Source organism: Dermochelys coriacea, chromosome 2 (assembly GCF_009764565.3).
Source record: "Dermochelys coriacea isolate rDerCor1 chromosome 2, rDerCor1.pri.v4, whole genome shotgun sequence".
NCBI classification, from domain to species: Eukaryota; Metazoa; Chordata; order Testudines; family Dermochelyidae; genus Dermochelys; species Dermochelys coriacea.
Window position 1 is genome coordinate 225,355,287 of NC_050069.1, and position 27,845 is coordinate 225,383,131.

Here is a 27,845-nt window from a genome sequence, read left to right on the forward strand (position 1 = left end):
CACCACTGTCATGTAATTAGGATATGTTTTGTACAAAGTATGCCTTGTGAGGTATCATTCTAAAAGTCTTGATCTGCTAGACATTAATATCTCATTGGATCTTATGTGCTATTGTTGTATGTGAAATTACGAAGTTTGGCTCTGCATGTGTTACTGAAATATATTGTGAGGTTGAAAACACCCACAAGCAGCCTTTTAGGTACAACAGTAAAAAGGCCAAACAATATTAATGGCTTATTGAGGAAATGCACACAAGCACAAGGATTACCCCAAGCACTGTGTACAACAGAAACCTCTGAGATAGCACTACACAATGGGAATTGTTTGACCCAGGTCACAGCAAAAGAGCTTTCCAGCAAGCGTGAAGATGTAAAAGGGGGGAAACGACATCATGATGGTACCTTACTCTTCTTACAACAACACACCTGGAAAAATCTGAGGATGCTACTGAGTGTCCTGAGACAAGATGCTGGATTGATTATCAGTATAGCCTCGGCATGGGCTAGCCAGTTCTGGTATTCAAATTTGGTGAACCTCTCAACGCAGCCACCAGTTATGTTGCCCGAGTTTGGCAGAACAACGATCAGGTCATACTCCAGGACCCAGCATGGTTACATTTTACAGCCTGAACGCTGGCTGACTGACATCCACTGAAAGAAGCTGTTTAGTTCAAGTTCAGTACATCCTGTTCCAAAGCAGGAAAAGTTCAACTAGACTAACTTATACAGCTAAGTAGAAAAGGTTTTCATTTGGGCATTTCAGAATCACAGCTATCTCCTTTTGACAACACCAATTTCAAGCAATACTGGAGTATTTATTAACCCTGAAACCACTCGACTTTCTATTAGTTCCATAAAGGTCCATCTACCAGCAGTCTCTGTACATCACCCCCCTATCCAGGGCCACACTCTGTCTTCTCACTGTACAGTTGCTAGACTCCTTAAGGGCCTAACCCATGTTTTTCCCCCAGGTTAGGAGCCCCTCTCCCTCTTGTGACTTCAATATAGCATTAGCAGGGATGATTGCCCCTCTCCCACTTTGAGCCCTTAGCAGCCTGTTCCCTAGATCAGTGTTCCCCAAACTTGGGACGTTGCTTGTTCAGGGAAAGCCCCTGGTGGGCTGGGCCGGTTTGTTTACCTGCCGTGTCCGCAGGTTCAGCCGATCGTGGCTCCCACTGGCTGCGGTTCGCCGCTGCAGGCCAATGGGGGCTGCGGGAAGCAGCGGCCGGTACGTCCCTCAGCCCATGCCACTTTCCGCAGCGGCGAACTGTGACCCGTGGGAGCCGCAGTCAGCTGAACCTGCAGACGCGGCACGTAAACAAACCGGCCCGGCCCGCCAGGGGCTTTCCCTAAACAAGCAGCGTCCCAAGTTTGGGAAACACTGCCCTATATTATCCCCATCTATGAAGCCTGCCTTTTTAGTAACCATTACATCAGCTTGAAGGGTAGGGGCTCTCGGGGGGGGGGGACTCCCTTATAAAGTGTTTCATAAGGACAAGGTCACTCAGGCTTCATCCCACATTCCTGCCCAAAGTTGTGTCGACTTCCACATGAATCAATTCATCTCCCAGTTTTCTCACTTAAACGGGGATGAAGCTAAATTTCACACATTTGATGTAGTTAGTTCATTATTACACTATCTTAACAGGTCAAAATAATTCAGAAACACACCTTGACTGAATGGGTTATGGGTCAGCCTGTATCCTTACAGAGATTAACAAAATGGGTCTCCACTTGTATAAGAAAGTGTCATAAGCTAGCAAAGTTAGATCTACCTAGTTATCTTAGAGCTCATTCCATTAGAGCTCAGTCAGCATCTGCTGCCTGTTTGAAAAATGTCCCTATTTCTGAAAATTGTAAGACAGCTATGTGGAGTTCATGCCACATATTTATAAAATGCTCTTCTTTGCTAGAGGCTTCCAGAGTGAACACCTGTGTTGGTAGAGCTGTCCTGTTTAAATAGGACTCCTAAAGCCCATCTCAAAGCAATCAAACCACTGCATATTAATTACCAAAAGTGGAATTCATGTGGACAATTCCTAGAAGAAGAACAAGTATTTTTACCTTATAGTAACTGCACTTCTTTGAGATGTACTGTCCACTATGGATTACTACTTCTCCGGGATTCTGTGTTGGCCAAGCAACTGCAGGACAGTTGGCCCATTCTACCCTTTATGTAATCAGGTGGGGGATATGAGAACATCTTGGGTGCAAGCAAGACCCCCCAACAGAAACTGTTGGCGAAATGAACCTGATCTGGTGCACATGCACACCAAGAGTGGAATCCAACTCGACAGTCACTCAAAGATTAAGTTATTTTATAGCATAAGCATAGTTACTGTAAGATAAGTAACTGCTTTTGACCAATAATGTTAATCCTCCTTTCCTAGGACTATGATCATGATGGCAAGCTCTCTTACACAGATTTTGAAAAAGCTGTAAGAGATGAAAATCTTCTCTTGGAAGCATTTGGACCATGTTTGCCAGATATCAAGGTATTAAATCATTCTTGCATGTAAAAAAAATTAAGTAACTTGTGACAATACTGCCCATCAGCCTAATTATTGCTTTGAAAGTTTAACACTGCAATTAGACCTCAGTTCTTTGAGAATTGCCAGATCTCCAGTTGTAAGATATTCATGTGCCCATGCTGTATTCATGTCTGTCTATCATAGCAAGACCTACACAAACACTTCCTTGCAGCTCCAGGGCTTCCAGGATTCCCACCCAGGACAGCCAGCCAAGCACACTGTCCCCATCGCTGGGGCTCTTAGGAGCCTGGCTCCTCCACAGCCCCAATTCCCAGAACTGCTCACCAGGCAGCTCAGAGAGAGCTTGGATTCCATTTTGCACAGAACTTCAAAATGTTGAGGTTTTATTCTGACTCAGAACAAAACCACCTTTTGAAATCCATCATGAAAAAGGATTATTATTACTATTATCCTCTGCCCAGCTGTAGTATTTATCTTAATTTTAGAGATAAGGGAAACAAAAGCATTAGAAGATTAAGTGATTTGCCCAACCTCATATAAAGTTGGTGACAAAATTGGACTGAAAATGCAGGCCATCTAACTCCTACTCTGCTCTAGTTATTAAACCATGGTCTTGTTGAAGCTTCAGATCAATTGTTACATGCTTGAAGCTTCTATGCTTTGTGTACTGTGCCCTACAAAGCATGTACGTTTTTAAAAGGAAACCAGGGCTCCAGTAGAAAAGAAGAGCACTCTAGTGCATATTAGACTGCAGCTCCAGGCCCAGAAGAAGTTTGGATATGCTCTTTATTGTCCTGTAGCATTTAAAAAAAAAAAAAACACACACACACACCACCAAAACAAGCACCTCATTATTTTTTTTTACTTTTCTTAAGCCAAGGCAAAACAGCATTCTCAATGCAGCCTTTTTTTTTTAAGATGTTAAAAAAATCAGGATATTCCTATAAGTAGTATATCTAGTTATAACTATGTATATGTATCCTTTGGTTTCCCAAAGGAACCATCACTTTGAATGTTCTGACTTAAGTTCTCGGCCATGAAGCCATTTACATTTAATTTCTATTATCAAAGTGCCAGGTGGCATACAAGAAATTGGAAAGATGTTTTCAAATGTTCAGTAATTTGTTTACTCTTACAAGCCTCAATTTAGCACTATTATTTTCTGAATACCTTTCATCCTTTCTTAAACTAGTTTAACTTATTTTATTTTGCAACTATTTTGTCATATTGTGTTTTCTTTCTTTTCCAGAGCAGTATGGCATTTGAAATGGAGGCATTCCAAGAAACTGGTGATATGTAACTCTGCAACTGGAAAACTGCTGTAAAGGACAGTTTCCCTGCATCAGTTTTCTTAAGACAGTAAAAACAGCAGCAAGTCAGAACTCTTACTTTAATACTACATCTCAGCATTCATTAACTTCAGTATACCTGCTATTGAAGAAATGGGTAAAAGGATAACAAATGGCTTTTAAAAGAGTTAATGTTTCATGAGGTATAAAATATTATCTGTGTGTCTGGCTACTGAGATACAAGAGTGCTACTAATTATAGACATTTGTTTAATGAAATGTCAAAAAATACAAAATTTATAATCATGATTGTTTATGCAACTGCTAGAAAATACATTATAATATACAGATAATTTAATATTTCCTTACCTCTGACATTACAAAAATAAAAAAAGCTTGAAATTACATCCTTTAAAGGCAGATGATCACCAAAGATGCTGCCTGGGGTATCTATATTCTTCTTCTCTGCTTCATCGGTGGCTTTGTTTGAGTATCCTCTGGCTTTTCCACAGATGATTCTGGAACAGAAACTGTTACCTAGTTTAAAAAGGAAAAAGTCCAAAATCAGTAAATTGTAATTATTCCTGCTTCTGTTGCTTTTAGAATAAACGTCCCTGGATGTTTATGTAATTTTGATATTTGAATTTTAGGAGCAACGTATAGTATTTGTTCATTGCAATTGTATTACAAGCTTTCTACCACACAAAGTTGTAAGTGAATGTTATGCACAAAGACAAATTAAATAATAATTTTAATTCTTAGAATGACAATATTGAATACTGGGAAACAGTACAGCATTAACAAGCAAGTGAATCAGTGACAAACAACTTGCTGTATTTTAACAAATAATTGATTTTGAAGGTTTGGTAATGATAGAATGTTGCACACTTTCGTTATGTGCATCAACAGTAGAGGAATATTAAAGTATAGTTTAGCCACCTGCAACTAAAACTGTAATATGGAAAAAGGAGGAAGTGCTTTGGAATAAAGTGGGTTTTTGTTTTTGTTTTTTTTTTAAGGTGATGTGATTCATTGATTTAGCAATTTAGTTGCAGTTGAGCCCCTTCAAATCTACATAGCTTTCTGTATTGAAGGTAGCAGTCTCTGTTTCTTGATTGTCTTAACTTAAGCCTACTGAATATAAATAGTATAATAGTAAAAGAAAAACGTTTACTATTGCATGTTACCTCATGTACAGTATTACAATTCTTAAAGGGCTACTGTACTATGAAAAGTGACTCTGTCCTACTTGTTTAACCCCTTTACTGTTCACAGAAAATGAAAATAATCCTGAACCCCTCATTGTTATATAACTGTTCAGGTAAAATATTTCACCTGGGGCAGTATGCAACATCAATGAAGAAAATATAAATAATTTCCAAATAATTAAAAGGCAAAGAAAAGGAAATTCTAGTAAAACGCCGTTCACAGCATCTGTATGTTTGTTTTGTTCAAAATGAATGCAGACTAAATAAATCAGACAGCAGAGATTTAAATGATGTCATGCAGTCTGCCATAAACAAGATTGTGTTAAATTCTTCAGATCTAAGTCCAACATTCTGAAGACCTCTAAAAATGTGGTCAGCTGCTTTAGATACCCCCAACTGCAAGTAAAAGTGAAGTGTGTGGGGAAAAATAGTATCTTGATGTTACTTTTATTTCCAAATATGACAGAGGCCTAAAAAACAAAATTGTGTAAAATGAAAATACTTCAACAGCACAAAGTTGGTGCAGTATCAAAATGAATCAGAAAGTATTATGATTAAAGGTTTAAAAAAAAAAAAAACCTTTGGTTTTAGGTGCTTTTTTGACATTTGGCCTGATCCTAGAGGAGATGAGAACTTGTGAGTAACTTCAATGGGCATTATGGGTGCTAACACTTCTCAGAATCAGGCCCCATTATTAACAAATTGCTGGGACAATATCCAGTATATTGAGGTATGTTACTATATGGCCCCATAAATACATTTTTAACGAACAATGAATATAAACGTATGTTTGAAAATCAAAATTAGAAGGGTGGTGGTTGTTTTTTGTTTTTTTTAAGAGTGCATACCTCCTTAAGTTTATTTCGAATTAAACTTGCTGAAGTATTCAATGAATCATCATCCATGTCCACTTTTGGTATTTCTGGTAGCCGTGGACCAATAATGACTTCAGTACTATCTGAGTCTATTCCAATGAAGTCAATTTGATTGCCTTGGTCTCTCTTTCTCTTTCGCTCTTGCAGTTGAGTTGTTCGGGGCATAAATCTTCCAATTCCGTTATCGGAAGGAACTTTTCTTTGCAGCACAAGAGCAACAGGTGTGTTAGTATGTCCCCCCTGTTGTGCACTTTGAGTCACATGTTTACTTTGGCTGAAGTATTCAGAAGTTTCAGCACAGTTATTGACATATTGAGGTAATGCCAACACACTCTGAAAATGACCTCCTGAAGGACATGCTGTGTTTCTTGATGAAAATTCACAAGATGGCTTGTAAGAGTAAGGACAACATACAGATGGATCCCAATTACCAGTATTTGCATCAGCTGCACTGAATCCTAAGGTTTCTGGTTGAAAGTCATGTTTGGAGTTCTTTGAAACAGTCTTTTTAGGCTCCTGTATCTTCTTTGCCACAAAATGAACTTTAACAAAAAGAGGTAGTTTGATTGTTATTATATAACTTCTCTAAATTATATACAACAAAGAAAAGCATTTATTTAGCATAGCTGAATTATAGTGAGGCTGACCACTAGAGTCAAGATTTTATAGCCAGTTCCAGTCTAACCTCAAGTTTCACTTGCATTATCTTTCTGGCAATCCAGACTTCATTCCATTAAGTGCAAAAGTGTTGATTGCCACAGCAATTGTAGTTCATGATTAAGGATACAATTTGGTCATGGCAGGAATGGATTCTGTGACTTTACCTGACCTCCATGATTTCTTCAGCTCCAGCTATCAGCAGCTGAAGTCGGGGCTGGAGCTGGGACTGTGAGCCCCTGCCCCGTATGGCTGCGGCTGGGGCTATGCTCCTCTTTCCCGCAGCTGGGCTGGAGCCAGGACTGTGTGATATTCCTCCCCACATGGCTGGGCTGGAACCAGGACTTTATGCCCTCCCCCCACAGCTTCTGCTGAGGCTGAAGCTGTGCACACATCCGTGGCTGCAGCCGGGGCCGTGCGCTCTTGCCCTGTGGCCGGGACTGCAGCCAGGACCATGCGTCCCCTGATGGCTGTGCACATGCCCCTCAGTGGCTTTGGCCAGGGCTGGAGCAGTGCACACAACCCTGTGGCTGCAGCTGTAGCTGGGACAGTGTGCCCCTTGCATTGCAGCTGCAGCCAGCTCTGCAGCCTGTGCTGTATGCGCCGTGCCTCCCTCCCCCCTCCATGGCTGTGTCCCCCATCCTCCCCACATGGTGATGCAGCTCAACCTATCAGTCCCCCACTACAGGATTTTTAAGTAAAAGTCACAGACAGGTCACAGGCTCCTGTGAATTTCTGTTTATTGCCCGTGACCTGTCCGTAACTTTTACTTAAAATTACTGTAACAAAATCCTAACCTTATTCATGATTATAAGTAAGTATGAAATCACTAGAGTTTAGAAAGCCAAGACAATGTGTTCCTGACACCTATTCTATATAAACTTATTTCTTCTTTCAGTTATACTGCAGAAATTCACTGGTGCAATTATTTTCCCCAATCAGAACCAAAGCATCTGAGCAAACAGTGACAATATATGAAACACATAGAGCCTAAACTCTTTATAAAATCTAGGGATGAGACTCTATGGTGTGCTTCTTGGAGATGCAGCACAGAACTCACAGCTCAAAGGTAGAGGGGCAGGAGGAGGGAGAGGGAATGTGGCTGGTTAATGTGGCTTTAAGTCAGTTTTGTGCCCTTCCAATTTGGGCTGCTTAGGGTGTGGGGGGTGAAGCTATCTAAGTTAGAGTAACTCTTGGGGCTGTCCTATGGGCTATAATACTGTCTGGAATCTCCACAGTGCTGCATGCTGCAGCCCATGTCCATCACCAGTCCCTGCACTGGGGGAAGTCTCTCCTTGATGGATCCATGATTTTTAGGGCCTGTTTACACCACTCTAGCCCTTTTACCCTGCATAAAGGGGTCAGAATGGGGAAAATAATCTCACCCCATGTTTCTTAGCCGTGCTTATGTTTCTGATAAATGAGATCTCACACAATGAAAACCAAGGAAACAGTGGCGTTAAAACCTGTGCATTTCTTATTCCCCTATTGACCATCTTGTGTGGGGCTTTAATTATTTAGAATCCACTAAACACTGAAGTGCCTTTCTATTCTGCTCTTAAAAGTACTGAAGACAGACATGCGCGTTTTGCAGCAAAGTAAATATGAACAATTAACTGTAAGAGTAGACATTTTTACTTTGCTAAAACATACCCACAACAAGAGTGATATTTTAAACTTTCAATAGGTTGTCCAATTACAAACCTCTATTACTTGTTGTTTTTGCTATATACTTTCTCCTGTCTTGCAGCTTCTCCCTAGTCTCTTGGACTGTTTCAAATTCTGGAGCATAACACACATGAAGCAAACTACCAAAGAAACTCCGTTCATCCAGTTTTCTCTTGGCTACCCTAAACAAAAGAAAATTGTACTTAAAATGTTACATTACTCCAGCGTTACCACAGTTCACATTTTAACAAACACATTTGAGGATCACTGATAGTCTCTTGGTCTGTTTGTAATAAATGTTTCAGTTGCGAGACGAAGAACACACCATTCTTATATGTACCAAATATTTACGTGGGATGAATATTTTACTTTAATCTCAAGAAATTTACCAATATTAAGATACCAAAGATTAAAGAAATGGAAAGCAGACAGATGTTATCTACTGCAATACCTTGCACTCTGTAATTTTTGGAATTTGATAAGATAAACTTCTTTAAATTGTTCTGCTGGATACTCATCTAAAGCATTGTACTCTTCAATGGCACCATATAATGCAAATTGTTCCACTAATTCCTTCATAACACCCAAAGCAGGAACTCCCTGTATTAGCAAATAACGAGATTCCAAGTTGACAGTATACACCTGAAAGAAATAAAAACATTTACATACATTCATACTTTTATCTTGCAATAAAACATTAAATACCATATTCAAACACCTCAAGTAATCTTCTTATCTATTGGACCTAAAACCCTCTTAGAACTTTGAAAATTTTAAAAACATTTATACTTTTGATTTTGAGCTTGGAGTATTATGGGATCCCAACAGGATTTTGTAAGAATTCCATGGTCAGCAAGGACCTCCTCATCAGTGAGTGAGGATAGAACTCAATCATTCTGATCCAAAAGCAGGTATCTACCATTTGAGTTAGGGTTTATTTTTGAGAAGGTCTGATCCAGTATAGAGCAGGCCTGATCCAATAAAGAGCAGTGCTCTAGTCTAGCCAACACATTGCAAATGCCTTGCAACAACGAACAGTTGATTTTCTGGACAATTACCACGTGGCACTGGCAAACTTAAAAAAAAAAGTATTCCTGTCACATCTTTCTTGGTTAGAAAGATGGTGAATTTACATGGGGAAAATAAAGGATCCCCAGTCGGAGAAACAACATAACTCTGTGGAGTGTCATACTAAGAACAGACTGCTCTGCAGTCTCAGTGATCACGTAGCACATGTGCACTGGGGAAGCATTAGATACAAGATATTCAGAATAAAACAGGTTTTCCCCATTCAACAGGTTATGGGGGATTAGAGAGCATTCTGACTCTGTTGCATAATGAGGTATCTATTCCATGAAAAGCTCCACATCTGCTCAATCCATTATTTAAATCATCTAAACTCATTACAGTCAAGTCAAAATGCATGGTCAGTGAATCTTTCAAGCTTTTTGAATGATGACCCACATTATTCTTCAGTATTCCTCTTTTTCTGTTGTTGATCAATGTGTTTTTACTTTCCTTCTCTCATACACCAGAGCAATGATTCTCCATGGGATATCTTAGCTAGTAACTTCTACCATACAGGTTTATCTGCAGATTCTTTGATAGCATCTTTCAGACATTCCCAAGTCACCTGGTCTTTATTTGCATTTGTCAGGGTTCCTTCCCCACTCTGAACTCTAGGGTACAGATGTGGAGACCCGCATGAAAGACTCCCTAAGCTTATTCTTACCAGCTTAGGTTAATAACTTCCCCAAGATAAAAACTATGCCTTGTCCTTGAACAGTTTTAAACCAAGAACAGGGAAAGAGACAACTTGGAGACATCTTCCCCCAAAATATCCCCCCAAGCTCTATACACCCCCTTTCCTGGGGAGCCTTGAGAATAATATCCTAACCAATTTGTTACAAAATCATCAAAGACCCAAACCCCTGGATCTTAGAACAATGAAAAAATCAGTCAGGTTCTTAAAAGAAGGATTTTATTTTTTTAAAAAAAAAAAAAGGTAAAAATCATCTCTGTAAAATCAGGATGGAAAATACTTTACAAGGTATTCAGATTCAAAACATAGAGGATCCCCCTCTAGGCAAAACCTTAAAGTTACAGAAAACAGGAATAAACCTCCCTCTTAACACAGGGAAAATTCACATAAAACAGAAGATAATTTAATCCGCCCTGCCTGGTTTACCTGTACTAGTTGCAATATTGGAGACTTGGACTAGGACGGGTTGGAGAAGATGGATTTCTGTCTGGCCTCTCTCAGTCCCAAGAGAGAACAAACACATAAAACAAAGAGCACAAACAAAAGCCTTCCTCCCACCCAAGATTTGAAAGTATCTTGTTCCCTTATTGGTCCTTTGGGTCAGGTGCCAGCCAGGTTAGCTGAGCTTCTTAACCCTTTACAGGTAACAGGATGTTGCCTCTGGCCAGGAGGGATTTTATAGTACTGTATACAGAAAGTTGGTTACCCTGCCCTTTATATTTATAACATCATTAATGATCCACAACACTTCTTTGTAGTGACTTTCCATCTCATAATATTCAGAATAAAACAGGTTTTCCCCATTCAGCAGGTTATGGGGGATTAGAAAGCATTCTGACTCTGTTGCATAATGAGGTATCTATTCCATGAAAAGCTCCACATCTGCTCAATCCACATTTAAATCATCTAAACTCATTACAGTTAAGGTCAAAATGCAATGTCAGTGAATCTTTCAAGAAGCTTTTTGAATGCATGACCCGTAGCTTCAAGGTATTTGACTTTGTGTAACTTTTTCAGTTTGATATTCTGTCTCCTCATTACCAATCTATGATCTGATCCACAATCTGCACTTGGCATAACCATAATCTTCCTAATACAATTTCTATACCTATGGTTGATAATGATCAAATCAATTTGGTTTTTATTCATCCCTTCCTGATGATTGTCATGTATGCTTTGTGCTTTCTTTTTGTTGAAAATAAGGACTACAGATAATGAGATCATGTGTCTCTCAAAATTCTCTGAATCTTTCTTCTCTGTCATTTCTTTCACTGGCACCAAACAACATCTGTGACAATTGGCCTTTTTCCACTTCCACTTTTGCGTTCCAGTCTCCGATAAGAATAAACCACTATATCTCTTTCCACCACTGATCTCCATTGCTTTGAAGTTTTCACAGAATTTTGCAACCTCCTCTTCAGAATCTGCAGTTTCTTGGGACATATATTTGAATAATCATTGGACATGCTTTTATTGCTATTATCATTACAGGTTCAGCTGACAGATTCACTTATTCAGTCCTTTCAGCTATAGTTCTAGCTTCCATAATTGCCACTCCTTTCTCACTTCATATTCCAGCTGCACTGATAACTCTGTATTTTTTGCTGCTCAGAAGACTTGTGACAAAGTCATCTCCACCTACAAAGAACATCTCAATCCTACTGTAACATTTCACCTTTCCATTTGTCCGCATACATTGGGTGCTTCCTGGGTTGATTCAGCCCCCTTACGTTCCTGTGGTCACCAGTTTCACATGTCTGGCCATGCAGAGCACTGGTTCACACTGAGGGCCAGTCAGATTACATGGCAGTTGAGGAATGTTAAATTGGGTGATTATGACAATGTTGGCACTAATACTCCACAAGAGCCTCAAGAATCAAGCCATTTTTTTTTCAGGTTGGAACCCTAGCCTCTAGCCAAAAGACAATCCACAAGGCAACAGGGAATGGATTGATAAGAAAATAAGTGAACAACAATATGGTTTAACACCTGCAAAGGGCACAATGATGAAGATCATATTAGAAAAATCAACTGAAATGGGGAAAACAGTATACTTGTGCTTAACTGACTTCCAAAAAGCATTTGACTGAATCTACCACTACATATTGCTCAATATATTAAGTGTAAGGACTGACAGATATGAACGTTGAGTCATACAACAATTATACTGGAATCAGAAGGCGATTATAAGGGAAGATGAAAATGAAATGGATATCAAGAGAGGAGTGAGCCAAAGCTGTATAATGACACCAATTTTATTCAACATTTATAGTGAGTGTTTGATTAATTGACAAAATAAAAATATTAAAAGTAATGGAAAACGGGTTAATAACATTTGCTATGCAGATGACACAGTGCTGTTGGCCGATTTAGAATTAGGTCTGATGAAGTTAGTGGAAATTATGTACGAATATGGCAAAGAACATGGTCTACATTCAACTCTAGACAAAACAAAAACTATGGAGGTATACAAGGATCCTGGAAAACCAGCAAGATTCCAGTTAATGACAGTGTTGTACAGCTGCTGAGAAATTATTGCTACTTAGGAAGCATCATTACTGGAAGATCGGATACTGAAGTCAACACCAGAATAGCAGGACCGAAAGAGACGTTCTGGAAGAATAAACATCTGATGAGAAAGGACACAAGTCTGAAGACTAAATTCCAAATCTTGAGAACTTACATTACATTATACTTAAATTACAGCTATGAACCATGGATATTCAAACAATCAATAATAAAAAAACTACAATCCCATAACCAACAAAAAGTACTGCAGATGACTGGAACTCAGCAAAATCTAATTAGAGATCTTATTAAAAGATTTGACTTGAAGGGCATATTTTAAGAGGTTCAGTGGGTGATGCATGTTTACAGGCACTGTAAGGTAAATGACAGAAGAGCACAAGACAGAAAAAGAAGATCTTGGATGGACAGTGTGATATGATGCGTGGATCAGAAGAACTATTCATCCACAAAGAGATTAGCAGAGGATCATATAGAATGGGCTACCATGGTTGCAAACCTCCAGTAATGGAGGTGCCACATATGAAGAGCCATATATATTTCCAAAACTCAAACAAAAATACACAATGAAAAATATTTTTCAACCCAGCAGCTTTCTTCAAATAGCCTTTAGTCAATCATAGATATTCACTGAATATGATTTAATTAGCTTTTATAATACACTGACAAGGGGTACAGTTGGAATATTTAGGTCTCAAGCTTAACCAATTTTCAAAATCACACATTATAATCCTGATAGTACAAAAACAAGAATAACTTTACTCATATAAGTGAATAAAATTACGTGCATGTTTGCAGGATTGGACCCTGGATTTGTATGCATTGTACGCAACCTTTCAAAACAAGATAAATGAGTAAATCTTTTCATTTCTGTTTTCTACAATTCCATGACTCAACTGAATGGCAATGGGCTTTCTTGGTGCATAACAAAATATCTAAAATGAGGCCCAAAACAAAAATAGTAGGAGTGGAATTTTCAAATAATGTGGGATTTCCTTCAATGTGAATAAAGTTTCCTATAGTTTCATGATTGAACATTCCTGAGGTTAACGAATCATATTCACAACACCACCAGGTTTGCGTAGAAGGGGGGCAAACTGTGGTCTGAACAAACTTGATTTGTATTGTAATGAGAGATGTACACACGTCAGTTAATCAAGTGGTTCCTAACTCTTTTGGGGACAAGTGTTTTATTAGTTTTCACCAGGCTCAAACCTCATCCATTTCCAGCCACTGCTAGGTACGTGAGTGTGTGTGACGGGATGATTTGTAAACCTCTAAATCCTCCATCATCCTACAGAGCGGCCTTTGGACCGGACAGCCATATAAATACATACATTCAGTGCACCCACATCCCGCTAGGGAGCTAGGGCTGAGCCCCTGCTTTGGGGTGCCTCAGGGTAGCATGGCAGCGTCGAAGGAGGGCTGCGTTCAGCCTGAGCCCCGTGCTGTGGGGTGGCGGGGCACTGTCGGGGAGGGCTTTGTTCGGAACGGGGACAGGGACTGATTAACACAGTTCCAGGCGCTGCAGCACTGGGACCAGGGCTGACGACGCTACACCAGTGAGGACGGGCGGCGGCAAGAGCAGCCCGTAAGCTGCTGCGCGCCAGGGGGTTCCTGGGCTGCGCCCCGGCGAGGGGGGAGCGGCAGGCCGGGCTGCGTTCCGTACCCCGGGGGCGCGTGAGGGCATTTGAGGCCAGACACTCCACCAGCCCTAACCCCCGCAGCGCGCGTTTCCCGGCCGAGCAGAACCAGGCGACCAGTCCCTGCCTCACCAGGACCCACCCCACACAACCTGCTGGAAGCAGCCACCCAGAGCCCGCCCCGCCCACGCCAACCTTCACTGCGCGGGGCCTGCGCCCCTCCCGGTACTTGGCGCGCGAGTCGCAAACGTCCTGCTGCGCGTGATGTTTACAGACACCCCCGACTCCATCGCCAGGCGCGGCCATCTTCCCCCCTTCCCCCGCGCGCCACAGCTAGGCAGCACCAGCCGACCCCGATAAAACAGCCAATCACAGAAACGGGGAGCGATTGCCGTGCTCTCACTGGTTCCAGGCGGGGAAGTACAAGAGGGATTTCGACGGGCCAGACTTGAGAGAACAGCCAATCAGAGAAAGCGGGTGAGTGTCGCACGCACTTCCATTGGTCTGTGATGGGCCATACCAATGCCGCTGGAGGGTGGGGGGCAAGGTAGTGAGGGCTCGTGCTTCCTTCTCTCGGTCCATACTGGGTAACTCTAACCTGGGCGCGGAGCGGCCGCTCGATGCTGCCGGGGCGCGCCGGCGTTGGGTGCTGCGGGCGCGATGTGGGGCAGCGGCTATCCGGGCGGAGGGGGCGCGGGAGGCGCCGCTGTGACTGTCGCCTTCAGCGGCACCCGGGACTGCTTCCTGCACCTGCCTCCCGTGCTGGCCTCCCACCTTCGCCTGCAGCAGGTACCGGGGTGGGCCCCGTCCGGGCTCTGGGCGGAGGGGCCCCTCGGAGCGGCTCTCTGCAGAGCCCCGTCCCCTCTCCCCACCAGCACCCTGTCGCTGGGGTGACAGCGAGGCGCCCTCCTCCACTCCTCATGGCTTCACCCCTCCCCGCCGGCCTCCCCCTCATCGCTACGGTGACACTGCGGCACTCCCCCCAGCCCGTTAGACACCCCCTCAGCCTCCCAGCATCCCTCTGCCATGGCGACACTGAGCCCCCCAATGCTAGTGACACCCCCCTCACCATGACGCTCCCCCTCCATGCCAGCGATGCCCCTGATGCCAAAACCTCCTTATGACACTCCCCGTGCACCAACAGCCCCCTCTATGCCAGTGATGCCCCCCAATGTCAGCATCTCCTCATGATGCTCCCTAATGCCAGTGATGACCTCAGTGCTAGCACCCCTCATGACGCCTCCACTCCATGCCAGTGACACCCCCCAATGCCAGCAATGCCCCCAGTGCCAGTAATGCCCTACTAATGCCAGCACCTCCTCACAATGTGCTGCGCATGTCCTCATAATGCCCCAGAGCCAATGACACCCTCAGTGCCAGTGATGTCCCCTTAATCAGTGCCTGATGCCAGCTCCTCCTCATGATGCCCCAATGCCATCAATGCCCCCCAATGCCAGCACCTCCTCCCACTGCCCCTCCGATGCCAGCAACTCCTCAAGATACCTCCCCTTATGCCAGCGACAATGTCCAATCCCAGCACCACCTCACAACACTCCTTTAGCACCAGTAACACCACTGATATCCCCCTCAACGCCAGTTACAGCACCCAATGCCAGCACTGCCCACAATGCCTCCCTGGTGGTGGTGATGACCCCTGATGCCAGTACTTCCTCATGATGCTCCCTTGTGCCAGCATCTCCTGACACTCCCAATGCCAGCAACACTCCTCCCCATATCAGCACCTCCTCAGAATACCCCCTGACACTAGTGCTTCCTTACAAGGAAGGTAGCAATGTCTCTGACGCTAGCATCGCAACACTCTCTGATGCCCGCGACTCCAGCATCGCCTCACAACACCCCACTCAACGCCACTATTGACCCCCTCAATGCCAGTGCCCCCTCACGATGTCTCTCTTGATGTAAGCAACACCCCCGTGCCAGTACCCTTTCATGATGACCCCTTAAATCCAAATATCCCATCATGATGCCCTCCCTCTAGGCAAGCACTCCCTTGTATCAGTCCCCCACAATGCACCCTTCAATGCCAGCAACACTCCCTCTCACAATGCCCTCTTAATATCCGCAACACGCCCTGATGCCAATATCCCCTGGTGATGCCCTCTCTCAATGCCAGCAACGCCCCCTCGAGACAAGCACTTCCTTGTGACAGGCCCTTGTGATGCCAATGATCCCTCTCACCATCCCTCCTTGACGCCAGCAATGAACCCCACAACACCAGTGCCCCTCACAATGCCCTATTCAATGCCAACAATGCTAGCAGCACTGCCCCTTGATGCTACCAAGCCCTTCTTAAACACCAGTGTGCTCTCACAATGCCCCCTTAACTACAGCAGCACCCCCTGGATGCCAGTGATACCCCTTTGCAACACTCTGCACCACCAGCGACAGCCTCCTCTTGTTGTCAGTGCCCTCTCACAATACCCCCCCTGTTGCTGCTAGAGCCCCTCACCACTAACATCCCCTTGCAGTGACGAGGTGCCCCAAGCCTGTAATATTCTAGGTTGACATGACAGTGCCTTGTTGGGCAGAGCACAATGTGAAGACCATGAAGCTGTGTTATGTGCAAGCTGTGCTTAGACCATGGTATTTCCAGATAATTTGGGACAGGGGCCATGTTTGGACTAGGGTCCTTTTGACCAGTTGGCAAAATCCCCCATCCATCTGGAGTCTAGACTTTGCTGTGTGCTTTCTATTATCACAGACAAAAGTCAAACCAGGACTCTTGTGGTCCACAGGTTGCTGGAATGACTATTGGGTAGAGTTGCTACCATCCACTCTGAAATTTACAAGGACTTGGAGAGAACTTTGGGCATCCCTGATGTTAGACCAGGAATATAGTAATGTATACTAGATCAGATTCCTGGCTCATCTAGTTCAGTATCCTGTCTGTGACAGTGATCAATCGCTGATGCTTCGGAGGAAAGTACAAGAAACATAGTAGCTGACAATATAAAATAACTTTCTGTCAAGTTGCCTTCAACTCTTGTTGACTTGTCCTGTGAAACAAAACAAATGCAACATCATATCATGTTTTTGACATGATACAATCCTCCGCTTGTCCCCTTCCCCCAAAAATTGTAGCCTGGAATGTCATCCCTGTTTCCTAATGCCACACAGTCTGCCTATGCTCATCCAAATCCCTCCTAATATTCTACATCTTTACATTTTCAACCCTCCAACAATTGCTTGATAGAATCTAAATTAACTAGGGTGACCAGACGTCCCATTTTTAAAGGGACAGTCCCATATTTAAGCCCTCCTGTGAGCTGCGGTGGTTGGTGAGTGTAGGCAGGCGCCAGCGGCAGCCAATTATGTGTCACCTCTGCTGCCCACCCATCAGCCCTATACGTGCTTCCCCTCTTGCTGTCCTCTCCTTGCTTTGCCGCTTCACTCCCCCAGGCCTGCTGCTCCTCCATATTCCCCCAGTGGGGCACATCTAGCTCCCAGTGCTGTTCAGAGAACCAGCCCCTGGGTGCTCAGCTCACCAACAGCCTGGCCGGCAGGCTCCTTCCTTCCCCCACTGCCTCTGGCTGGGCTGGTGCCCCGGGAAAGCCCAAGACCCTCTGGCCCAGGGTGCTGGTCAGGAGGAGCTGAGCCCTACATATGCCAAAGCCCCGCACAGTGTTGGCACAGGGAAGCCTCTTTTCCTCTCATCTAAGCTATGGAGTGGCGGGGGAAGCAATTTTCCAGCCTGTTCATGCCCCGAACCTGCAGGTTCCACAGTAGTCGCCAGGGCAGGGGCTTAGCACCCTCTTCACCCACCCTTCCCCCTGGGTCCTGCCCTCAGGGAACACGGGGCTGCTCTGTCCCCTAGGCACCCTCCTCTGCTGAGCCAACTGTCTGGCTGAGTTCACTGAAGCCCCTGCAGTCAGGTTCCCTGGGCCCTGGTGCACTATGCATCCTTAGGACTTAACGCTTCCTGCCCGTGCTGTACGCAGGGGACAGGAGGCGGCTGGGTTATGTCTGTGGCCAGCAGCCGCCTGGATGTGTTAGCTGGCTTTTGACATTGTGCGGGCAGGAAGGGACAAGCTGCTTCCAGCCACATGGGAGCAGTAGAGGTGGGGGAAGAAGAGATGAGCTCTGCAAAGACACAGGCCAGGTCATTCCTTCCCCCCCTCCTTCTGCCCGTCCCTTCCCTCAGAAAGATTGCTGCTAGCCACATTCTGGTGTGAACCCTGGCAGAAATCTGGGGGGGGGGGAACCTGCATACCCCCCTCATGTGTTGTCTCAGGAAGACACAGTGCCAGGTACCAGGAGAGGTGAGTCTATCCTGGGGGCCCACCAAGCATGGAGGGCGAAGGAGGGCAGGGAGGGTCAGGTCGGTCAGTCATCCCCACTGTGTGAGAGAGGTGTACGGAAGTGTGTGCATCACCCCTCCTCTTGTGTGTGTGTGTGTGTGTGTGTGTGTGTGTGTGGGGCGGGGGGTGTCACCCCTTCCCATGTGAACTCTAAAGCCTTAAAGGTAGGAAGGTAAATAAAAAGAATCCAACTATGCCGTATTTCTTTTTAACAGGGGCTCAGTCAACTTGATGCTAATTTGAACATTTTTACAATTGCCATTGAATTTGTTTAAATATAAGTAATGTTACCAGTTGTCCCATATTCAGATTCAGGAAATATGGTCATCCTAAAATTAACCTTTAAAGGAGAACTGACAAGGTGCATATATTGGAGTACCAAACAGGTTCATAACCTTTTGTGCATGTAAACCTCTTTTTCTACCTTCATTACTTGATGTTCCTATTATGTATCAAAGCAAGGCTACAGTAAACAAATCTGATATATATATGGGGAGACTCTTGCACCTGCACAGAGAGCCCTATTCAGATTTGCAATGATTCAGTGTATTACAGTGTATTTCTGTATTACTAGTGCTAAGATCCTACATTATTCATTAAAATAGGACATGACAAATCCAGAAACAAATTACACATTTCTGTTCATTTTGTAATCGGAAGATTTTGTCTATATTGTTAGTCAGAATGAGGATAATTTAATTTAAATTGTTTGATATTAATGTTGTTCTATTCTCTGAAATCAACAGGGTCAGGCTGTGAAAGTCTCCTGTGGTCACCAGCCTATATTCTTGAGTTGGACGGAAATCAGACATCATGGTCACCATGGTGAAAATATTGCTGAAATTAACGGACTCCTAGCGGTGAAATTTGGCATTGCAGAAGGAGAGCAGGTTTGGAATGCACTTTAAAAAAAAAAATCTGAAGGAATAATGTTTTACAATTTAGGCTCCAATCATGCAACCTGTTCCATGCAGGCAGACAGATTCCCACTGTCTTCCCTGGGGCTGTATGTGGAAAGAGGTGTCCACTCAGATGAAATAAATTGCAGGAATGGGGGCTTAAGCCCCAGTCCTGCAAAGATTTATCCACTGAAATCAATAGATCTACTTACAGGGTGTATAGTTTAGTATGTGGATAGATCTTTGCAGGATTGTAGTCTGAGTGTGTAGTGAAATATTAATTTAAAGGAAAAGATTTTAAAAGAAATAAAACAAGTTTGGCATTTTCTCATGGTAATTGTTTGGTTTTCTTTTCTTCAGTTCTTATCATTTTGTTTATATTTATGCTCTTATTCCTAACTCATATGACATTCTTTCTGCCCTGAGACTTCGACTCATTTCTCTTTGAACACATGTTGCAGATTTGCTGTAAAAGGATCTGCCTTTTCTCACTGTTTAGACCAGGTGCTATAGTTCTTCTTTTGACTCCTGTTACAAAGAGAAGTTGGACAGGTGCCTAGGAGACAGTACACAACCAGAGTTTTGTCCATCATGTGACTGTGAATCTTTTCAACAACACAGTGTTTTGGTTATGGCAGATGGAAAATTAAATTAACATGGGCAGAAAAGTATTATTTCACACACAGCTGTTCTAAGTATATTTCTATATGATCATAGAATATCAGGGTTGGAAGGGACCTCAGGAGGTCATCTAGTCCAACCCCCTGCTCAAAGCAGGACCAGTCCCCAATTTTTGCCCCAGATCCCTAAATGGCCCCTTCAAGGCTTGAACTCACAAGCCTGGGTTTAGCAGGCCAGTACTCAAACCACTGAGCTATCCCTCCTGCAAAACTTTATTTATAGAAAAAAGGCACAACAGGAAACATTTTAGATCAGGCAGTGTGGCACCTCCACTTGTTTGCTTTTTGAAAATCATTACTGGAAAGCTAATGGTTATCTGGCCACTGTACTATAAAATATCTTGTTGGGTCAACAGCAGAAGTAACTGGAACATTTTTATCACATTGTATAGCTGCTGAAGTGGTTATTTTAATCTCAACAGGAATTGTTTTATCCTGACTCTAGATACAATAGTACAATAAGAAAAGTAGCCCATAGAATATTGTGAAAATCTGCAATTTTCCTACTGTTCACAAGATAATGATATTGGCTTTTCTGATGAGTTATAACTAGATTAGGGTACTGTTGCCCCTCTAGCTGTAGTCATGGCCAGATTTTTACACATTTATGCTTATTTAAGATACATAAATGCTAAATAAATAAATCCTCCCAGTTATCCTTTTAAAATCTGGAAATTACTAGCTCACAGAAGAAAATCCTTATGAGCAACCTTCAGATCCTAGCAAAAAATTCACCAAAAAAGCTGCCATTAAATAAAGTCTTCTGTCCTATCAAAGGAACAAATTAAAATAGATGGCCCCACTATCCCTTTGCCTTCAGGAAGCAAGTGTTTCTCTGCAGTAATAGTATTCCATGAAAAATATTCTCTTCTATTTACTGTTGTATGGAAGGGAAAGGATATTTCTTATTTGTATTACATACATTGAAACTTTAGGATCCTGCAGGGGTTTAAAGCTAATTGCTTCTTTTGGAAAAACTGATTTGAAGCTGCAGTTACACAGAGGACAGAGGATTAGAAGTTGCCTCATTTTAAGAGAATGTTATTTGAAGAAAAAATGTTAAGATGCCAGTATCTTGAAAAGTGCTACTCTTTTACAAATGGAACTTGTGGTAAAAATCACCTTTTTTTTTTTTTTTTTTTTTTCCCCCTGTACTGACTGGCTTCTCTGAAGTAATCTGCTTCTCCCTGAGCTGCATCAGCTCCCAGCATTCTTCCTGATGGTCAGCTCATACCAATGAGATGACCAATTCCTGAAAGTTGTGCTGTGGAAGTGATACTTCTGTGAGCCCAGTCATAAAACTGTAATTTTTCCTTACAAGTGGATAACTGCTTCTGCCTTATATAACTGTATACAGTTATTTATACTTCTGAGCTTTTCAAATCCCACTATATTTTTAGGCTAATTCAAAATTTCAGAAACATGTATTCAGAAACTGTGCTCTATGTTTTTGTTTGGTTTTAGTTAGGTTTTTAAAAATACTTCTGTAACCCCTATGGTGATTGCTATGTTCTTGGTATGCTTTGAAACTTGATTGATATTTAATCAACTAATAATATTATTGATGTTGCTGCTACTTTTCATTTTGTACCTTTGTATGTGTTTGATGATAGGGGAATGTGGGGGGTCTATAGTCTAAACATGGCACAAAAGAAATCACGTACTATATTTTACTCCTGGGGGAATTCTGCAACACTCTGCAGGCATGTAATTCAGTCCCTCTGCAGATTTCTTAGCTTCCCAGTAGAAAATGATGGGGAAGCAAAGGGAAGCCGCAAGAGTGGTCACGTGCCCTCGTGTTTTCCAGCATGGGCTTTGGGTATCGTAGGCACGGGAAGGTGTTGCCTTCCCAAACAGCCTGACATCCCCCTGCCCATGCTCCACCCCCAGACCTCATCCTGCCTGCTGTTGCCTGGGGCAAGCAGGCTGGGGATCACAGTGCGCCCCCAGGGTCGTGTGGCACCACCCATCCTCCCTGTGTGGCTGGGGCATGCTGACCAGGGGTCGAGCCTGGTGGCACAGCCTGGGGAGGTTTGGGCCATGTTGCCTGGTGCTCCGGGGCCAGGGGGGCTGAGGGCGCTAGCCTAGAGTATGGGCCAGCGACCACAGGGGGTGGGGGAGGACTGGAGATGCTGGGCAGGGGTGCTGCCACTTCTGGGAGTGCAGAGCCTCCTGGCTGAAGGAGGGTTCAGTTCCAGCTGCTGACTCTGCAGCTGGATGCTGCCTTCTGGGTCCTAGTGCTGGTCATGCTCCCCATTCTCTGGGAGCCTTCCTGTTTTCTGTACTAGTGTGAGTGCCTGTGGTGGGGCAGGGCAAGAGGGGTGGGGTGGGGAAATGAGGGTTTTGTGCTGGGTTGGGAGGAAGAAGCAATGGGGGAAAAAAGGGGGGTAGGATAAGGGAGGGGGATGTGGGAGTAAGGGGAGGAGGAGGATAGGTGCACGGGGCAGTGGGGAGAGGAAAGGGGATAGGGACGGGGGAAGCAGGAGCCCGGAATGCGGTGTTGCCTCAGCAGCAGGAGCTCCCCCATTAAGTCATTGAGTCCCCCAACCTGATGAGCCCTCCCCTGTACCTGGACCACCCCGAAGAGCCCTCCCACACTCAGACCCTCCTGTCAAGCCCCAGACGCACTCACCATACCCCATCTGCCAAGCCCCAACCACCTTCACCCGGCTCCCCTGCAGAATTTCAATGCCCTTGCACCCAGAACCCCACAACAAGCCCCTGTGCATCCATCTCCCGCACTGAGCTGCCCATACCCAGATTGCCTCACACAGAACCCTCTCACCCCTCACCTGGATCCCTCCACACTTGGATCCTGCTTGGCTGAGCCTGCCTGCCCACACCTGGTGTGCCTGGCACAGAGGGGCAAGGCTCTGGGATGTTTCTGGGGTAGGCCTGGCCCTTGCATTGTGTCAGGGTCCAGGTGCAGCCTTACCACCGAGTCCCTGTCCTGGGGGGAGGGAGGGCTGCAGGGTTATGTCCCACCTTTGTACAGCAGTGGCCTGTGCTCCCCAGTGGAGCTTCCACAGTTATTTATTGACAAAAAAAAGGGCAGAATTTTTTTTTTTTGGCGCTGAATTTTTAATTTTTTGGTGCAGAATTCCCTCAGGAGTAATATATTGAAGCTTCATGCTGTGTTAAGTGGTATAGCTAACGTAATTTAAAAGGCAAGTAATTTTAATCATCCAAAGTGTACAGTGAAATAGACTTAATTCTTTCAAATTACTTAAAGATTTAACTTTTTTCTTTATGTAAATATCAGAGGCTAAACATTTTTTTTAAAAGTGTTATTGTCTGCCAGATATTCCTTGAGCCATGCTCCCAAGCCTTATCCTGTCAGCAAGTAGAAGTGGAACCCCTCTCTGCAGATGATTGGGAAATACTGGTAATAAAAACATTTAAATTGCTCTCATACTTTTGTTACTCATGATAAGCATTCCCCTGCCCCCAACCTGTTCCATTTCTCCTCAAGGCACTGTTTCCTGTATATTGGTGGTGTACATTACATGTATAAAATTCAAATTTGATTTTATATAAGGATATACAGTTTGTATCTTAAAACAAATGCAAAATGTAATGTGAAGTATTTGATTTCTAATTATGCAAAATTATCTTTAGGAGCTGCATGCTTCCTCTCTTGAAAGACATCTTCTTGACCAGATTCGAATAGTATTTCCAAAAGCCATCTTCCCAGTGTGGGTTGAGCAGAATACTCATATTTACATTCGAATTGGTAAGTGGTGATGGATGCATTTCATACAATGCTACAGAGAGCCTTTAACAAGGGTGGGTAAATATACTGATGATTTTTGTTTAATTGCAGGTACACTAAAGCCACCTGCTTCTTATGGGAGACTAGAACCTCGCACACAGCTTTTTGTATGTCCAAAAACACGCCAGCTTGAAGAAAATACCACCAATCTGCCTTCCTCAAAAAGTGACTTTTTACATGAAAGATTTATTAAAAGTAACATGGATCAAGGAGAAATAATAAAGAAACCTTTGGCCAAAGAACCTCATTTAAATCCAGGTGTCCTTGAACAGTGTAAGCCAGATGCAAAAGAGACATTTGGCTCAAATGTCCTGCCAAACGTATGGAATTTTATTGGGAGCATTTTCTCTCGCTCTCCTGAGCAGAAACAGGAGATTTCCTGTGGTATGAGTGAAATGAATGCATTCAAAGATGAGCTATTAAACTTGATTCATATGGACTCTATTTTCAGAGTATGTCAGTCCCAGCCTCCTAGTGTACAGAGCACATCAGCCACAAAGGCATTTCAGAAAAATACTGTTCATGTTTTTCCATGGAATCTGGAGTTTGTTGATCTAGATCCCAATATTAAAGTGTCTTATGGGAAGATTAGTAAGCTTCGCTCCCCAAGACAACGCCATCAAGAAGCAAAGCAAAACCTACCATTTGAGAAGCAAAAGCAAATGTCCAGCACAGAAGATAGAAACCAGTATGGCTCTAATATAAGTCAAGAATCCAGTGAGATGTCTGTCGTGCAGATAGTATGGAATGGATTTGAAGACTTAGAGAGTGCAATAAAATATAACAGTGTGGAAGCCATGCATGTTGGAAGAGTTTGGGTTAGTCTGAATACAGTTGCTTTTGGGTTTTTAATAAGATAACTTTGGGGTTGCTTGATTAATGTAAAATTGTATAGAGTAGATTTTGTAAACATAAATATTTTAAGTAAGGTAGACTAAAATAAAATAGATAATATCAAGTGTAGCTGTTCTTTGCTAATTTGTCCTGTTCTCGACTACTCAAACCCAGCAAAAAGAAAAGGAGTACTTGTGGCACCTTAGAGACTAACAAATTTATTAGAGCATAAGCTTTCATGAGCTACAGCTCACTTCATCGGATGCATCATGAAAGCTTATGCTCTAATAAATTTGTTAGTCTCTAAGGTGCCACAAGTACTCCTTTTCTTTTTGCGAATACAGACTAACACGGCTGCTACTCTGAAACCTGTCAAACCCAGCAGTAGCCCTCTGAAATGTACAGCGTAGGCTAGGTCTCCACAGCAATTCTACAGAAAAAATGAGGAAGTTCTCCAGCATCTTTTTAAAGATTTTTCTGTGAGTTATTTATATTGAGTGCCTTAACAGTCTGCTTGTAGCTATAGTATTCCAGAGAATCTGAAACTATCTATGTGTACATACATATTACATATAACAATGTATGTGGTTACATCGCATATTCATGCCTCTCTGGTGGGCTCTGGCCTCCAGCCTTCAACAAACTAAGAAGTGATAGTATTACATATCATAGCATTGTACAATTGATGTATAATTTTAGTAATTTTTTAAAACTTTTAATTAAAGAAACTCCTTTTCTTTAAAAAAAAAAAAAGTTGGTTTAAAATAAATTTTATATTAATAAAAATTAATTTACAGTTAAGCCACTGAAAACCTTAATAGGAATCTCCAGCTGGATCTCAGAATACATACACAGTGCTAAATAAATAAATAAAAATGCAGCTAAGAATTTCAGTGCCCTGGTCAACAAGTTTTAATAACTATTTCCACAAAGAATAAAAGAGGCAATTAGGAGGCGAGTGTATGAAGAGGATTTGAGTACATCTGGAAATAGAATGGTTTCCCCTTAAATTCTGTTGCAAATTACAACTAGTCAAGTCAGGCTGATGATCAACTATAATGGAAATGCTTTTATTGATGGATATACTTCCATGGATATTGATATTGTGGAATATTGTAACCAATTTCTGCTGTGTGACCATCTTTTCTCTTTACTTTTTGTTTTAAATGTATATATTTCAGATTCCAGATGGCCTGAGAAAGAGAATACATATAGAAATGCATGCAACCGTCAGAATTAAGTCAGTGGAATCAGTCCCTAAAATTCCAGCATCTCTTAGATTACAACCCAAAAGGAATTTAGTGAGTTGGCGTTCTTAGTATCATTCAGTCATCTTGCATACGTTTAAGCAATGATAATGGTGCTCTGGTTAAGGTTTACCAGTCTTGTTTTGTTTTTTATTTGTCAGGTGATAATTTGGGAACTTTAAATATTAGTCTAATGTGATTTGAAATACAGATTATTCCAATGCAATTTCCCCTCCAATAAATACAATGTTATGATTTAAAGTAATATCTAAATCAGTGAGACACTTGTACCATCTATATAAATGAAACTTTATACAGTAATATTACTTCATACTTTTGAATCACCTTTCATCAAAGGATTATAAATGTCAAGTGTAATTAAATCTCACAGCACCCTTTTGTGTTTGGGAGGTATTACAATACTCATTCTACAGTGTATTGAATATGAAAATAAAGTGATTTGCCCAAGGTCATACAATGGTTGAGGAATAGAGCCTATAAGTTCGGACTCTTAGTCTCCTTTAACCACTAGACAAGTAGTATGTAGCAGTGATCACTTCATCAAGTCTCCATATGTTTTCAAATCACATGTGAGAACATCTGTCTTCTCCTTTGCTTTTCCTTCATAATTTCTCTTTCCTTCTGTTTAACACATTGGCATTTTCCATGTTCATAATGTAATTAAATATTACTCATCATGTGCAGGACCCTGAGCCACCTGGTGTAGGGTGTGTGTGTGTGTGTGTGTGTGTGTGTGTGTGTGTGTGTGTGTTTATAAATAAAAACATTTACTCTGTAAAGTGTGTTCTGACAGTTTTCATAAAATATCGCTATATAGTATAAAGGGCAAATCCTGCAAACCTATATGTCTGTGAGGCATGAGAAGTTAAAAGCTATTCACATATGTTGGTAAGGGTTTACAGGGCCAGGTCCCAAAATTATATTATGAATATTGTTGTACCTAATTACATAATGCTGCATTAGAAAGCATTACATAGCAAGAATAGTATGGTTCCCACTTCAGCTTAGGACACAAGCAACATTTTCTCCTTGACAAGTTCCCACATAGATAAGACTGCCATTAAAAAATAAAAGTGATTTACAAAAGAAATATTGGACTAGATCCTCAGCTGGTGTGAATCCGTATAGTTCAGCTTTAAACCTACAAAGGCTAAGAAACCCAGTGCTGAGGCTGGAACTTCATTCCTAAGTCTCCTTTCAGAAGAAGCTCTTTTGCTCCTCTATCAGGCAATACCTGGGGAGAGTTTCTAAATAAGATAGTTAAGGCATATTAATACATTTTAATTTGGTGATTTAAGTTTTACTCTGAATTATCTTTGCTTTTTTCCTTCTGCTAGAAATTTAGTAGTGAAGTAAATATTTGAATCCTTCTGTCCTCCCTCAACTGAACCACACCTATTGTTCTCATTGCAAATCTATGCCAACAAAAAACTATTTAATGTCAGCTCTCACTGTCCACCCAGTACTGCTCTTCAACAAGGCAAATGTGTCTTCACGGGTTTGGTTCATTATGTGAAATATGTCTTTTTTTTGTTTGTTTTTTGGGGTTTTTTTGCTCTGACACTTGTGTGGTCATTTTGCACTTTAGTTGCTCCACAAAACATGTAGTGCTAATCTATAATAGGCACAGAGTTTTCATATGCATCTGGTGTTCTTTATCCACAAATGGACTGAATTTTGTTTTGCTTTTTTTACTATATTTTAAAATATACCATGGTTGAAATCTATCAGTTTAATAAATACTACTTTTTTCTGTAAATAATTGATTGCAGGGTGCATGGTTGAACTAAATAGGTACAAAAACCTCAGGTTTAATTACTAAGTGTAAAATAAATATCTTGAAGGCAGTAAACTAAAAAAATATAAAGTAATTGTATGTGATCTTATATAAATTTAATATGGAGTTCTTCCTTTCTTTTCTACTTCAGCTCAAGTAATTTTAGTTCCCAAAGGAA

General features: G+C 42.3%; 3 protein-coding genes across 7 annotated transcripts in view; 2 read left to right on the forward strand and 1 right to left on the reverse strand.

Annotated features, from left to right (window-relative positions):
* Nucleotides 1–5,136, forward strand: part of EFCAB1 (EF-hand calcium binding domain 1) — a 25,171-nt gene extending 20,035 nt beyond the window's left edge. For both annotated transcript variants that reach the window (XM_038392397.2, XM_038392400.2), the window contains 2 exons: nt 2,390–2,494; nt 3,741–5,136. In XM_038392397.2, the coding sequence (XP_038248325.1) occupies nt 2,390–2,494; nt 3,741–3,791 (156 nt within the window). In that variant the 3' untranslated portion in view covers nt 3,792–5,136. The remainder of the gene's footprint in view (nt 1–2,389; nt 2,495–3,740) is intronic.
* On the reverse strand, nt 4,036–14,486 carry RBM48 (RNA binding motif protein 48). Its single transcript, XM_038392396.2, has 5 exons — nt 14,314–14,486; nt 8,639–8,829; nt 8,224–8,369; nt 5,836–6,404; nt 4,036–4,316 (listed from the first exon to the last, which is right to left on the reverse strand). The coding sequence occupies exons 1-5, from the start codon at nt 14,422–14,424 to the stop codon at nt 4,230–4,232; spliced, it is 1,104 nt and encodes a 367-aa protein (XP_038248324.1). The 5' UTR covers nt 14,425–14,486; the 3' UTR covers nt 4,036–4,229.
* Nucleotides 14,487–14,571: 85 nt separating this feature from the next.
* Nucleotides 14,572–27,845, forward strand: part of PEX1 (peroxisomal biogenesis factor 1) — a 51,107-nt gene continuing 37,833 nt past the window's right edge. The window contains exons 1-6 of one of the 4 annotated variants that reach the window (XM_038392394.2): nt 14,572–14,595; nt 19,184–19,327; nt 23,318–23,401; nt 23,635–23,749; nt 23,840–24,606; nt 25,804–25,923. In XM_038392394.2, the coding sequence (XP_038248322.1) occupies nt 23,989–24,606; nt 25,804–25,923 (738 nt within the window). In that variant the 5' untranslated portion in view covers nt 14,572–14,595; nt 19,184–19,327; nt 23,318–23,401; nt 23,635–23,749; nt 23,840–23,988. Of the gene's footprint in view, nt 14,596–14,624; nt 14,908–19,183; nt 19,328–23,317; nt 23,402–23,634; nt 23,750–23,839; nt 24,607–25,803; nt 25,924–27,845 lie in introns of those variants that run through there. The other 3 variants (XM_038392392.2, XM_043509310.1, XM_038392391.2) reach the window with 3 other exon arrangements.